Below are 15627 nucleotides of genomic sequence, written 5' to 3' on the forward strand. Positions count from 1 at the left end.
CGGAAGGCATTTTCCCCTGAGCTATGATGACGTCACAACTCAGGGGAAGATGCCTGTCCCGGTTGGTGGGAAGCCTGCTCAGCCAATCAGTGACTGGGGTGTTATCCTGTCCCAGTCACTGACTGGCTGAGCGGGCGGTCAATGAGCCAGGTCATGACGTCGGCTAAGAAGAAGATCCTGGAGGTTCTGCCACGCCGAATACACTAGGCACACCAGTCCTCAAGCTGACTATTTCTGACCAATAATGTCCCAGATGTGCTCGATGAGAGCCAAGTCTAGAGATGTTGCAGGCCATGGTATCATGTTTGGGCCATGTAGGCTGCTCACAGTTGCACAAGCAACATTTGGTCTGGTGTTGAGTTGAAATATGTCTCCTGGGACACTTTAGAGAAATGGCCGAACCACCGAGTCCTGTATTGGTCTTGAACACAATGATTGTTGGAGATTGGTGTGGAGACCATTTGAGTAACTTTACTTAGGTCCTACTCCCAGGATTATGGTGTAGGGTGGAATAATGTATGGTAGCCAGATGTTATAGATGTCAAGGCCATTTTTAATTAAAAAGTAAGTTTTGTTGGGTGTGGTATGGTTACTGTCCTGTCCTGTGTGTACCTATCTCCATGCCCAACCTGAAGATCACCATCACATCACAAGTTGAAGGTCTCCCTGATATTGTTGCATATACTGCCCTGGTACGGTTTGCATGTCACCTTATATCAGGCTGACAGTCACTATTTTATGGTATTTTCCTCCCCGTTCCCTCCCTAATAATTGAATTCCTATCTCATTATGGGTTCCACATTCATATGACGGAGCAGGACATACATTTTTAAACCACACATATCAGTTCTGTTTGCCTTGTTCACTATTGAAGATTAACCAGAAATCTTTCCGAATAATAATTAGCCATAAATAATAGCGCTTCGGCGTTCTACGAGAATCCTCCCGGTTGTCTCTATTTACAAACTGTTTACTGCTTTTTGTGTCCTTGAGAAAGAAATCGGGGACGCAATTCAATGGGAGGAGAAAAAAAAAGGGAAACGCGGTCAAGATACCGGAGTTCATAAATTTTCTTCAGCTTTGGATGAGTTCAAAGAATTTCCATGTAAGAAAGCCTTACAGAAGGAATTTATCTGATTATTGCGGTAATAATTACCCAGCTGTTTATTGCAGATAGAGAAATAATTCATGCAGGCAATAGGCCGTGCTTGCAGTGACACTCCGCATTTAGTAAATATGCAAACTGTTCACTTCTAATTAAGCGAGCGAGAGGATGCCCTTATTAAACGTATAAACTAAAAGTGCCTTCCTGACAAGTGATGAATTGTTACATCGCGCAAACTCTTGCCACAGAATTATTGGCATGAACTTGGGGTTTAACTTCATTAAGAGATCTTATGGGAGAGTTAAATGAGGATGGACAGCGTAACAAGGCCGCGCTGACAGCCAATAATATGTTTCAGTTTAATGAAACTGCACCAAAATTTTACTTGGAGCGGAATAAATCTGCCGAGTCCCAACAAGGTGGATCTGAGGGAAACCCATGGGAAAGAGAAGGTGCAGCCGCTAAGAGGAATCAACCCATCGGAGGTCATCTCTTATATGGCGGATATGGATTATGGTGAGATTGAGACTTTCTTGCTGGAATATCTAGACATCCTCTGGTAGGTCCTGCAGAGGACAACCCTATTTAGAGGTGACTTTGGAGCCAATCACTTGCCACTAGGGTCTATTTCTTATGCAATGATCATGAATAACTTACGATGATCTGTTCTGTGCGTACTATGTAGTAACATAACAGGAAGGGTTACAACTCAATGCATAAATGGGGAGCTCCTTCAAAATCCTTTTCCTTGATGGAGCCGAGAAGCCTTCAACAGTACAAACCATCGGAAAAAAAAAACAAAACATAAATGTCAAAGAGACAGATCAAATGTTTGTATCTATCAGGGACTAAATGTTGAGATCCTGACCAATCTGTAGAAAGAGCAATGAGATGACCACGCTGCTGGGCGCTCCTCTCCCCGCTTTGTGTCTGCGACTTAGATGAACCCCATAGACTTGCACTAAAAGTCTTGTCCATCATGTGACACAGAGACAGGAGTGAATACGCTCATACCATGACCGGTCAACACTTTTGATATATCTCTCTGACAGAGTGCTTATTTGAACAGATGTTCCTATGAACAACACTTATCACCTAGGCGTAGCCTAGATCTTCCGCACCCTAGGCCTGCAGTGGCTCTCTTCCCGCCTCCATACAGCCCAGGGGTGGGCTGAAAGTGAAGGGAGGTGAGAGGAGAGGCACCGCAGACCTAGGGCACAGACCCTTTAGGCCACGCCTGATGGACTCCCAGCCCCACGGCAGCAATAAATATAGTTTTTCCTCAAAATACCGGCACCAGGAGAAAGGCCGACCCCCGAACCGGACACGGCGTGGGGACCTCAACAACATGGTTTGGGTGTGGCTATTTGCCGGTTACAGAGTCACTTTAAGGAGCACCAAGGTGGATTACTTCATGTCTATTTTTATACCATCTCTCATCATTGTGAGACGTCACCGGTATCCCATTCTATACACACATTGTGATGCTACCAGTTTAACAGTCCTGATAGCTCTTGTCAAAATGGTGTATGTTATAACAGGAACGAGAGGTAAATAATTCAACCTATCAATATTTCAGAGGAAGAAAGGAAGAAAGGATTGTGGAATTGGATTTTATAATGAACAGTGTTATAATTTGTAAACAAGGCCACATGCTGACACGTGTCTGGGGAGACGCCGGCCGCCGCTGGTAAACAGCTTCAGAAAAATACAAATGCATCGCAAAAAGATATTTCCGCTACTGTACAAACAATATACATATCTGATACTTTTAGCTATCTGCCAGCAGAAAAGTCCAGCCTGCAAATTCATCATTTACATTTGACCTTCACCAAATCATTTACATCAGCGGAGTATACGGTATAGACGCTGCAAATACCCCGAGCATCAAAAATATGCAAAAGCTTGGAGATGACAATTACAAATTCTCAAAATAGGAGGCGAAAAATAGCTGAAATATATTAATACAAATATCTTGTTTTTTTATTTTACTTTTTGTGGACTCTTTCTGTATGATATAAAGTTTATTTATACATATAAATTCATAAGGCAAAGTCTATATGGGTCATTAGTTGTATATTAGTTGTCAGCTGTATATCACGCTCAGAGTTGTAGACATGGGCAGATAGCTGATAAATCCAATAATACTTGTCTTTTAGTTGGTTATTTGTAAAGTTATAAAATCAGAATCTCGATTCCCCCCCCCCCCCCTAAACTATTGATAATTCTACTATTGACGAGTGTCTATATATACAGCACAGAGTCAATGAATGGAACAATGAATGGAGCATCAGTGTGCACACCATTGCTGCACTATTCTGATGAAAGACTTAGGGCCCTATTCCACCGGACGATTATCATTCAGATTATCATTAAATCGTTCCAATCTAAACGATAATCGTTCGGTTGAATAGCAGTTAACTACTAATGATCGAACGAGAAATCGTTGATCATTTAATAAGACCTGGACCTATTTTTATCGTTGCTCGTTCTCAAATAGTTCCCATTGAATAAGAAGTCGTTCGTCGTTTGCAATAGCGACAACAATTATCAAGTAACAATTATCTTTCCATGTAAATGGGTGAACGATTTCAGGTCTTTCGTAATAGCGGACGTTTGGATCGTTTTTTGTTAACAATTATGCCAACGATAATCGTCCGGTGGAATTGGGCCCTTAGGACCCCCCCTCTGAGATTGCTACCATCAGGGTACCAGGGAATATTTTGGTCTAGGGGCCCACCCTACATACACCAGATATACCCAGCGCCAAACCTTTCACATTACTATAGCGACTTTGCACAGTGCTGTGTATGTGACTGGCAATGCTCGCTCACTGTTAGTAACTGGTCAGACACTCTATGCCAGGGATCAGGAACCTTCGGCCTTTCAGCTGTTGCAAAACTATAATTCCCATCATGCCTGGACAGCTGAAGGATGGGAATTGTAGTTTTGCAACAGCTGAAAGGCTGAAGGTTCCCCATCCCTGTTCTAGTGTATAGGAACTGTCCAGGCATGATGGGAGTTGTAGTTTTGCAACTGGTGGAGAGTCGAAGGTTCCCCATCCCTGCTCTATGCAAACAGCACAGCTGTCCACGTAAGTCTCTTGAAAGGTGAAGTCCCATGAGACTAAGATATTACCTTACCTTACAAAGTTATTTTTGATGGCAACCCCTTCCAAATACTTCTTCAGTGCATAGTAGTTGTGGATATATTTCCGGACGTAGTACCCTCGCCATCTTTTCTGAATCTTAAAACAAAACAAAAAAACAAAATTAGTTTTTGTTTTTACATCTTTGGGTTCTCAGTAGTTTAGAATAGTTTCATTGTTTTTGCACAATGGGTTGTGTTACCTATAGCATATATATATATATATATATATATATATATATATATATATATATATATATATATATACTGTAGGCAACCCCTGTCTATATGTTCTATTACAGCATTTACAGCATACTTATGTGGATGGGGACACAACATCAGCTTTGGACCCCTTTATTCTCAGGATCGGTGGTGGTCGCAGAGATCAGACACCATTCATGATAACGGACAGAATATCTTAGATGGAAAGTCTATGTGCAAGTGAGTGGCCAATAGTACCTCTTTACTTATATTTCTGTTAGGTATCTAAAACAAAAGGGATATTCCTCATAAACAGTTAATGCAAAATGAGCTTCATTCATTCCAGGTACAACTTTATACCCATTCTCAGGATTACTGGGGGACTGAATGGTCGGACCCCACTAATCGGCTCAACAAGCTGAGATGGAAATGTCTCTTTAAACAGAGCTGCTATATGATTGGTATACCATACTCTAACTCTGTGTGTTTCCATGGTTTCAGACTACAGCCAAACCCTTTATGTAGTCTGATGCTTTAGTCCTGTTATTCCGCTCCCACTCTCCCTTCTTCTTGTCTGTTGCCGTCTTGGCTGAAACCCTTCTGTGCTCCCACAATATAGAATACATTTCTTGAGAATGTGTATATGTATAAATATTAACTTGATGTATGTACTACTCACAGTCAGCTAAAGGGAGTAAAACTAATATTTCTGCTCAGCACTTAAAGAGACTGTCAGCAGGTTTAGACAGTCCTATCTAAGGATAGCATAAACTAGTGAAAGAGAAGCTGAACAGAATGATGGATCACTTACATTGTTCTGTGCAGCTGATCCAGAGATATCCTCCTGAATAACATGGACAGTAAGCAATCCTCTCCATTATGTACATGAGCTCAGTAGTCCTGGATATTCATGAGAAGCAGAAAACTCCACCCACAAGCAGCTGATTGGCAGTTATCTATTCATGCTGTGTATAGTCAGCAACTGTCAATCAGCAAATTAAGGGCGGGGAGAGTGGTGTGCAAAGAATCCCATTCTCCTGCATATTAGGAGAACGGCTGAACAGAACGATGTATCACTTAAATTTTTCTAAGCAGCTGCTACGGAGATATCCTCCTGAATAATGTAGACAATAAGTAGTCTTCTCCATTATGTGCATGAGTCTAGTAAGTCCTGGATATTCATGAGAAGCAGAAAACTCCGCCCACTTGCTGCTGATTGGCAGTTATCTATCCATGCTGTGTATAGGCAGTCAACTGTCAATCAGCAGCTGGAGGGCTGGGGAGGGGTGTGGCAATAATCCTATTCTCCTGCATATTAGGAGAACGGCTAAACAGAATTATACAAGTAATACACCGATCTGTTCGGCATTTCTGTCACTGCTTTATGCTGTCTTCATCTAAGACAACATAAACCTACTGACAGATTCCCTTTAAGAATATTCCATGGGCCCAAATGACTTGATCTGTGTCAAGCAGACATTTTCAGTTTATTATCTATGAAATCCCAAGGTCCCTTTCCTCGGAATAGCTATTTATTTCAATCCAATTTAGGTAATATTCTGCTTAAGAATATTCTAACCCAAGTGCCTTGCAGACCATTTATCTAGAGTGAAATTCATCTGTGCCTTAGTTTGCTCAATTTGCCCGGCAGTAGATGTCCTTCTATAATCAATTTACATCCTCCCCTTGTATTTACATTGACACATAATTTACTATCATCTACACAAATTGAAACATTACTCACAATTCTCTCTTCAATGTCATACATATAATACATATTAAACAATAAGGCCCCGTAAATGAATCCCGGTAGGAATACATCGGCGTTACGGATCTATGTGATGTTTATAGCATCCTTTCTATTAGGATGTTAGGAGTTCTCGGTATGGTCATCTTGATTCCACCTCCGATGTCTTGTTGAGTCTTGGTGGACATATATCTGCTGGTTTTTGACATTTCCGAGGAGACGTACAGATGTCACGCTTCTCGAAATCTCTTGATTAACAGTCTCCAGTCTTCCTGAAGGAAGTTTATATCAGCAAAGGCGCTCAAGCCTTACAAATCAGAATCTAAAGGAGAACTATTAATTGCCTTTTTTGTGCGTGCCAGGTACGGCACCTGGACCACAGTAGGAACAAAAATGATTTATGTATGAAAAAGTGGGATGTAACTACACCGTCAGCGGATTCCATACTCCCGTTGTCACTGCGAAAGGTCAACCAGACCTTCAACTATGGCAGATAGTCAATTACTGCACTTGTAGGCTGCATGTCAACCACATCATAAGTGTGTCTAATATAGACAAAGATGGCCGTGGATGGATTGTTAATAGCTGATGATTTTACTGCATGTATCTAGATGATGTCTCTACTGGCCGGACACATACGATAGTTTGTTCAGCCAGGAGCTTTCTCGACCTTCTCTTACACACTTGCACACTATGGTGGTGGGATATCTCAAAGTGAAACAAACAACCAGACATGAAATACAACTTTTTCTCCTTTTTTCTTTGGAGAGGTGGGACACTGGTTCTCGCTGAAATCACGGCATGGTGCATTAGGCAATGTTCCATGGGGGAAAAAAAACATATGCAGATTATTTCTTCTTCATAGAGAAGATTTCAGTCTCCTCGAAACAGAAGAGTCACCTATCTGTAGACTATATGCCGGGAAGAAAGTCTATGCAGTTTATGACATACCCTCTCCTAAAAGATATGTGCCCCCTTCAACCATTTCCTTTCCTTCCACACCAGAAGGCTTCTACAAGGGTCAGGTGTTCAATAGTCTTCGAGACAGAGAGTACAATTTTCTTCCGGTTTCCACCTATGTTGCCACCCCAGTGTTCAACAAGAGCACAAAAATACTAATTTTTGTTCCCATATGGAAAGCCAAGAGAGGTGAGAACTGTGATGGCCACATACACCTCTCGTAGACCTTCAGGAGTGGTACTGTGAAGACAACCCAGATATCTCAGTGTCTTTATAAAAATTCCTCATACAAACCTCGCCAAAAGGTTGTGCAAACAGATGTGTGCACTCAAGTACTGTGAAGATTAAGTTCATGTTGTCACCCTTGGGCTCCCACTCATCTAAGTACAGGCCCCACAGGGTCGGCAATCCTTGAACATTTCTGTATCACAAGCTTTCAGACTACCAAATGGCTTCGGTTGAGAGATTTTACCTCAGACTGAGGAAATTTAACTAAAAAAAGAAGTTCCCGGACAACCCCTTTAAAGCAAAGGTACCACTAGTACAACGTTTTTTTTTTGTTTTTTTTTTTTTAACATGAATAGACCGGCGTCAGGATGCTGGCGACACAGTCCTTTTTTTTGGACCGGCGCCAAATTTCTGCGCACGGTGACGGTCTATTCCTGAGCACCGGCCGGGCATGATGCATTGGGAGCGGGCCCGCCGGCCGTCAGTGTGACTAACTCCCATCTGTGGTGCAGCTCCATTGATTATAATTGAGCCACTTCACAGAGGGGAGGAGGTTACATCACACTGGGGGCAGACGGGCCGACGTTCGATAATAGACCGACAATGTGTGCGGGAACCGGCTGGCGGGTTAAAAAAAAAAGAACCGCAGCACTGGCAGCCCTGTACCGGTGCTGGTCTTCTCATGTTAAAAAGAAAAACAAAAAAGTTATTTGCTTTAAATGCTTTAAAGGTCAGATCAGAAACTTGACAGATTAGGAGAACATGCCAGAAGAAGTGTGTGGTAGCACACTCCAATCTCCATCCAGGGAACTCCATTATAAGCCTATGGGGCTGCTGGACCAAGATGCTTATCACCAGCAAAGTGCGGCGCTCTTCTCTCCACTCATTCTCCTGATTGGTGGGACACTGGTGAGTCTGCATCAGGACAGTGGGGAGCATGGAGAGGTAAGTATAAAATGCTTATTATGTTTACCAACAGGGCAGCAATATATAAAAAATGAGGAGCGAGGGGAGCGTCACACACAGCCAGCGGGGGGGGGGGGAGGGATGGGGTTAAAGGGGCGGATCTGCTGCGTGTATGGGACCCATTCAGATTCACACTACAGGATCCGCAGCGGATTTTGCTGCAAACTCGCAGCGTGAAATCCGCTGTGGATCCAGTACGTGTGAAGCTACCCTAAATTTTCCCGACAAACACCTTGTCTGAAATCTTTTTGACTTTTCAGTTTAATTTTGGGACCAATTTTTTTTTTTTTTTTTTTATAGCTAACAGGTATACAAATACACCAAAAGGGATGGCGCTGCAACAGTCCTGGGATTCTGTACCTCATGGAATTCGGAGAGGGGTTAGGCACAGAACATGTAATGTCATCAGGACTCGGGAATTAATCTTTCCCTTATAACATGACAGCCCGGTGTACTTGGGTTAAAAACAAATTCTATATTTGGACGACCTTCATAGTAATTAGGAAGTTTCGACAATGATTGGAACAAAACAATTATTGTCGTTGATCAGCTCGGAGCGGATAATTTTACACAAAGTGACTTATGCTGAGCCCCGGATTACTGCTTGTTAGCGGGCCGCTAGTAAATGACCTCTTCTAGTAGTCAAATCAATGATGCATAGTCCTCATTAAGTAACATCCAAACGCAAGTCGTCCTATAAATAATGTTTATTTTAAGCTTTTAAACAAATGATAAAACCTAATATGTGAAAGCCATCTGCTTCCACTCTGACACCTTCTTTTTTTTTTTTTTTACTTAGGTTTTTACTTTTGCTGCAGAAAGTTGATAAACTATAATCACTAAAGATAAGAGGTTGATTCATATTACAGCCCAATGAAAGCTACCATAATATAGCTCTGATTTAGGGTTCTATAGGGCTCTGGTTATAAAAATGTAAATTTGGCCCAATGTTAAGTACAGTCTGGGGAGCTGATAGCAGCAGGAGAGGGATTTTTTTTCTCTCCCTTTAATTTTAATAATGTTCCGAGTATAATCCTCCGAAGATATTTTTATTGTTTAACAGAATGGCTTCTCTATGGGTAGAACAGTGTTATGGCCCTAATGACTTTATCACCTTTTGTTAAAATTTTAAAATACTAGAAGGAAAAGGGGATATATATATAATGCATATATATATATATATATATATATATATATATATATATATATATACATTTTTTTTATTTATTTATTTTTTTGTATACACATTTACTGAAGAGACATCTGTTTTAGGTCCCAAGAAGCCTAGCAGGTATTTTTTTTTTTTTTTTTTTATCCAAAAGGATTTGTTTTTACAATGTAAAAATAAGGGCCTGTTATTAATGAACATGAATATTAATAGCGGCTCTTTCTGTTTTCTAACAACATTGTAATATTTGCACTATTATGTAATATTTGTACTTTTACATTGTGGGAACATAGCCGTAGATTGCATTAAATGCAAAGTTACAACATCAGTTTACAGTCTGTTACATTTTACTTATTTTAGGCTGTTTCTTTCTACTAAGAACGTTTTTTGATTTTTTTTTTTCCCCCAAAAACATTTTCAGGCCATTAAAATCATAAAAAACATCCAGTTAACAAATGACATAACAGCATCTGCTATAGAAAAACATAAAAACATCTGAGTGTTAGGCTATGTTCACGCACCGTTCGGACAAGGGCTGTTGTTTGGCACTCAAAACCAATGACCGTTGTATTGAGTGTCAAACTGAGAGCCTTTGTTGCATTGAAAATGACTTTGAAATCAATGCACAACGTTTGGAAAAAAAAAAAAAACTGCGGCTGTAATTTATTATGGCTGAAAAATAATCAACATCTTCAATATTTAAAACCATTTTAAAATAAAAAAAATGCTTCTTGCACATATAATTTCATTTTTCCAGCTGTAAAATATATAAAAAAAAGTCTGGATATTTATTAAATCAGTTTGGAGAATGAATTGTCTCCTCCCCCCCCACAAAAAAAACCCAAAAAACGTAAAAAGTAATATCTAAAATAAAATGTATATATTTACACAAAGACGTGTATGTTTTTTCATCCTCCGGTTGTATCTGTTCGGGTTTACACATTTAGGCTATGTTCACACACACTGTTTCCGTCAGTCTTTTTTCAACCAAAACCAGGAGTGGATTAAAAACAGAGAAACTGGGCAAATCTTTCCATTACAAATTTTGCCCTGTCAGCTTCTCTCCTGGTTTTGGTTTAATGGAAATACTATGTGTGAACATGGGCTTAGGCTATGTGTTGCTCATATTTTTGGCCAGTTGTAATTCTGAGGCAAAAATACAGCTGTATTTAGATAATTACAGTAGAAAATAATGATTACACTTTTTATTTACGAACGTAATTATTAAAATACGGATGTATTTTCGCCTCAAAAACCTTGTGTAACCGTAGTGTATTTCATGTATTGCAGCTGCTGTTTTTTTTTTAATGAAGCCGATCATTTACATCCCATAGCGAAGCGGTCCTCGTCTGAGTTAACTTCGCCTCCGTTTTCTATTATAAAAATAATAATGCATTTTCGGGAAATTTTCCGCTGACGTTAATATTTAATGGTTTGTTACTGTTCTGTCTCATTGTTCTAAAAATTTAAGAGAAAGAAAAATCGCTCCTCTTAAAATTTTAGATCCTCTTATTTTATAACGGGTGAAGTTTTTATGGCGCTTTAGATGTATATTTTATGTCCAGGAAATTCTTAAATACTTTAGTTTACTGGTAGAATATGAGGCTTACACATTTTGAGGAAATATTAAGAAAAAAAAGATTAACTTTAATCGACATGAATAAAAGCGCATTAGAAAGAACGGACATGGGAAATTTTTATGTAGTTTTTGCCTCGAGTGTCCCAAACACTTGTATTCTTTTTACTGTTGCTATTTACAAAAAAAACCTATACATGACAATCCATTTAGCAAAAGGTTTTACACTCCCGCCAAGTATAGAGCCTAGGTGCCTATAAGCATAACAAAACATATCAGAAGCCCCTCCATCACCCCCATCAGACAATCAATGGAGACAAGTGATACTTACCATAGTCTTTACCTTGTTCGCGAATGCTTATTTTTTTACCTTTTTTTTTTTTTCATGAGCGATAAGTGGCCCCAGGAAATCTCTTGCAGTAGATTTTTCCCTCTATTTATGGCATGCTCAACCAAATTAAAGTAGAAGTCCGGCCTCCGCTGTATTTTATTTATTTTTTTATTTTAATTGCAGGGGCACAGGGAAATTAACAAAGGGTAGTAACTCATCTCTCCCCGTGCCTCTTCAGCTCCGGGATCTCCGGCTGATGTCATGACCCAGCTAATGGACTGGCCCCTCAGCGGGACGTCGCTCCAGTCACTGATTGGCTGAGCTGGTTGTCACTCAGCGGGGATGGGCATTTTCACGTGAAAATTACTTTTGGCAGGGGTGCGGTTAGGCAGAGCATTGCGAGCACGGCGAGAGGTAAGCAGTGCTTCATTGTTACTCTCTTCCCTGCCCCTGCCGCCTGTCAAAAGTCAGCTGAGGCTGGACTTCTCCTTTAAGTGTCCATGTGTATGAGGAGGATGGGAATAACCATGTAATTAAAGGTGTATGGCTACCTTGGGCCGATGAGCATTAATAACAGCCGTTATTTTGTAACAATGGACGTTATTTGCCTTTATTTTTACATTGTTGGAACATATCCCTCTAGTGGTTTTCTAGGGTAGGGGTGCAAAACTTACGGCCCTCCAGTTGCGGCAATAGTACAATGCCCGTCATGCCTGAACACCCTTTGGCCATCAAGGCTTGACGGGAAGTGAAGTTTTTCAGCTACACTTCCCATCATGTTGGAGGGGTGCAGGTTTTAGGGAAATGTCGAGTCTCCTGGCACTGTTGCTGTCAGATGTTCTGCCGCTGCTTTCTATCCTCTCCCAGCCCCACTCAGCTCCGTGATTGGTTAAGCAGGAAGTGGGAATTTGTTGGAGGGAGGAAGAACAACATGGAAGTGGCAACTGGAACTTCTTACACCTACAGCACCAGGGAAGCGCGGGAGGTAAGTAATGTACAGACATTTTCCCTGGAAAACTCCCTTAAGCATCTGAATTAAGTAAAGAGAATGTACCATCAGGTATATTCTCTTTAAGTGTAGCATATTAATAGAGTGGCGCCAGGCTCTGGAAAGCAGGTGAGAAATGGAGAAAATAAAAAACTTGCATGCAGGCAGGGGGTGGGAGTAAAGGGAACATAATAAAAAGTCTACTTACCTGTCCCTGTGTCCCTGCAGTGGCTCATCAGCTCTCCGACAGCCTCTGGAACAAATTTTTCACTCAAACGAATAACCCGCTGAGTCAGTCAGTGACTGCAGCAGTGTCCTGCCCGATTCACCGACTGAGTGGGCAATCCTTCAGCCGGGTCGTGAGGTTGCTGCAGCGGGAGCTGTAGGAGATGGGCGGGGAGTAATGATGCGGCGCTGCAGGAGCATGGGGACCAGTAAGTATGCTTTCTTCATTGTGTTTGCCAATTTCTCCATTAATCTTTCCAGCCTCCTACGATGGTAACAGATGGTGGGGGACATCCACTAATGTTAGTCATTACAAGGGGTCACCCCCATCAGCTTTCTACACCCACAAATGTTTACTGTTAAGCGGAGATACACTTTTCCTTTCTAAATGTTAAAGAAGCATATTCATCTGTGGTATAAATATACCGATCCCCCTCAGATTGCTTGACACCTTCTTGACTTGTCTACACTGCTTCTAGCCCCAGATTCAAAATGATACAAACGATCCCAGTTTACATCATGGCATCCAGCAGGTAAACTACATTTCCTAGGCATGCATTGCACCTCAGAGCCAACTACTGCCAGAGATCATGTGACCTGTGTCTCAAAGGGGAGGGGGAGCACAGAGGAGTGGAGACAGAGTGGACCAGGCATCTCCAGGGAGTCACCATATGATCTAAGGGGCCAATTCATGAAGCGTATCATGCAAGAAAGAGTTATAAGGATGTTTGAGATCTCTGATATGCCAACACATAGGTGTGGTTATTAGTTTGTTTGTCCTGTGGGACATGTTATAGGCATTTATACCTTGGAGACAAATCATGGGCCCCCAGAAGACAAGGGACCCATTCTTGTAACTGAGCGCAAAGAAACTGCAATGGGTAGGAAGTCAACCCAAAGGTTGAGAAAAGACCTTTCTGTTCCCAATTGTATAAATGTGGGTTGTACTGTAATCTCTGCTATGGGGTCCCATGTCTTCTATGAACATTATTTTTAAAATTCATACTTCTTTTGGGGAGGGGGAGGAGCCAACGGCAATTGTTTACACTTCTTGATAGTAAATTAAAAGCCAAACTTTTATAATAGTCCATATTCCTGGAGCAGGATGACTAATAGATAGAGAGTTTGATGCACTCAAAACGACAACCATCAATGCCACGGATGGACATAAGAAACAAATGCTGAGCAAATGACGAGGCAACTCATGGCAGGGAAGGTCAAAAACACTACAACTAGTTTTATTGCACTCCCAATAAGATAAAAAGATAGAGGTCTAGAGAAATATCCGGTGCTGCATCACTGCCATGGAGCTCCGTAGGAGAGAAATGTGGGCAACAAAAGATAAATGGGTAGTGGGATTTTTCCTACGCCGTCTACAATAAATCTTTGTAACAAAAAAAAAAAAAAAAGAAAAGAAAAAACAACACATGCTTCATAAAATGGAAACATGTTTGTTCCAAAAAAGAAGTCGAGGAGCCCTCCACCGGTAAGCTATTATAGTTGTGCTAATAATGTACCTGAAGAGGTCAGGGTCGTATCAAGGTGCCCAAACTTCAGAGACAGACGGGAACTTAGGAAGAGACGACTTGTATTATTACTTTATTTAGGATTTTGAGGGAACAAGACCTAACGAGACTAAAAATAAGGACAAATGTCAACTTTTAGTTAACATTAGAACTTAGTTATTAAAGAATAAAATTTTGGTAAATTAAGAAAAAAATGCTCAATAAGTCAGGACAACAAGCTCATATAAAAAATGGGGGTGGGGGGGTGGAGGCTAAGATGACCATCGCGGAAGAAGGATAAAAATCTGCAATGAATGAACGAATATCTGACCCTGCTGGGGACTCCAGGTGTCAGTCAAACAGGGAGGGAGGAGACGACTCCAGTACCTTATTTCACATCCTGTAAGCACAGACAGATAGATGAGAGGACCTATTGTTGAAAGTGACACTGTCACCCCTTTTCTGTAGGAGGATGTCTCTACACAGCTGTAATGCCTAAATTCTGCAGTTTACTTTATAAAAGATTTATTGGCTCTTGGTCCAGTGTTTTTGTTATCATTGGTAGATTGTGCCACCTGGGAGGGGCTTTACAGCCACTGTGCCACTGTGCCCCATCTATATTGGCACCATATGTCACGCCCCCTCTGTGACATCATTGCCCCTTGGTGGCAAATGGAATGGCCCGGCCTAGGGGGGACTAGAACTATAGGCCTGCCCATTCCAATGGCTGCTGAGGGAGGTGCCTAGACGGCGATAACATCACGTAGGCAGGGCCTACTGCACTGATGTGGGCGGGGCATAGTGTCACAGTGACTGTAAAGTCCCATCCAGGTGGCACAATCCACCAATTAAAAGCATTTTTCCCTGGACGAAGCACCAAGAAATCTATTATAAAGTAAGGTTTGAAAACTGCAAAATGTAGGCTTTACAGTTGTGTAGAGACGTCCTCATACAGAATGGGGGTGACAGGATCACTTAAAGTAATGTTTTTATGTTAAACTTTTTTTTTTTAGGAATTTTTGTGACTTTTTTTCTAATTTCCCATTTTTCTATCTATATTATAAAATAATCCTGATTAAAGATGATCAAACAGGGATGGGGTTCAGGTTCGTACGAACCCAAACCATCGGCATTTGACTCCCGCTGCCTTCCCCTTCCGTGGGGAAGGTGGAGACAGCCCAAGTACCGCCTGGAAAACAGGGATACAACCTAGGTAATAGCTTGCAGGATATCAGGGAGAGCGGAGAGGTATATATAGTTTTTATATATTTTTTAACAGATTCGTAAGCCACACATCGCTATTACAATGACAATGATTTTAGTTCAGGACCTAAAGACACGACCAGCCGATTAACGTTGTCATGAGTTGATCGTTTTTGTTATTACAAGGAGCAATGATTTTCGGAATCAGGCCGATTCGGCAGATTTTTGCTCGCTCTTACAATCAGACATTGAATTAGTCATTAGAGTTGAGCGCTAT

The 15627-nt window shown here is 41.2% G+C and overlaps 1 protein-coding gene across 1 annotated transcript in view; it reads right to left on the reverse strand.

Annotated features, from left to right (window-relative positions):
- Nucleotides 1–15627, reverse strand: part of SPATA17 (spermatogenesis associated 17) — a 123823-nt gene that overhangs the window by 81497 nt on the left and 26699 nt on the right. Inside the window, exon 5 of the mRNA XM_069954450.1 lies at nt 4249–4352. Within this exon, the coding sequence (XP_069810551.1) occupies nt 4249–4352 (104 nt within the window). The remainder of the gene's footprint in view (nt 1–4248; nt 4353–15627) is intronic.

Source organism: Dendropsophus ebraccatus, chromosome 15 (assembly GCF_027789765.1).
Source record: "Dendropsophus ebraccatus isolate aDenEbr1 chromosome 15, aDenEbr1.pat, whole genome shotgun sequence".
Taxonomy (NCBI): Eukaryota; Metazoa; Chordata; class Amphibia; order Anura; family Hylidae; genus Dendropsophus; species Dendropsophus ebraccatus.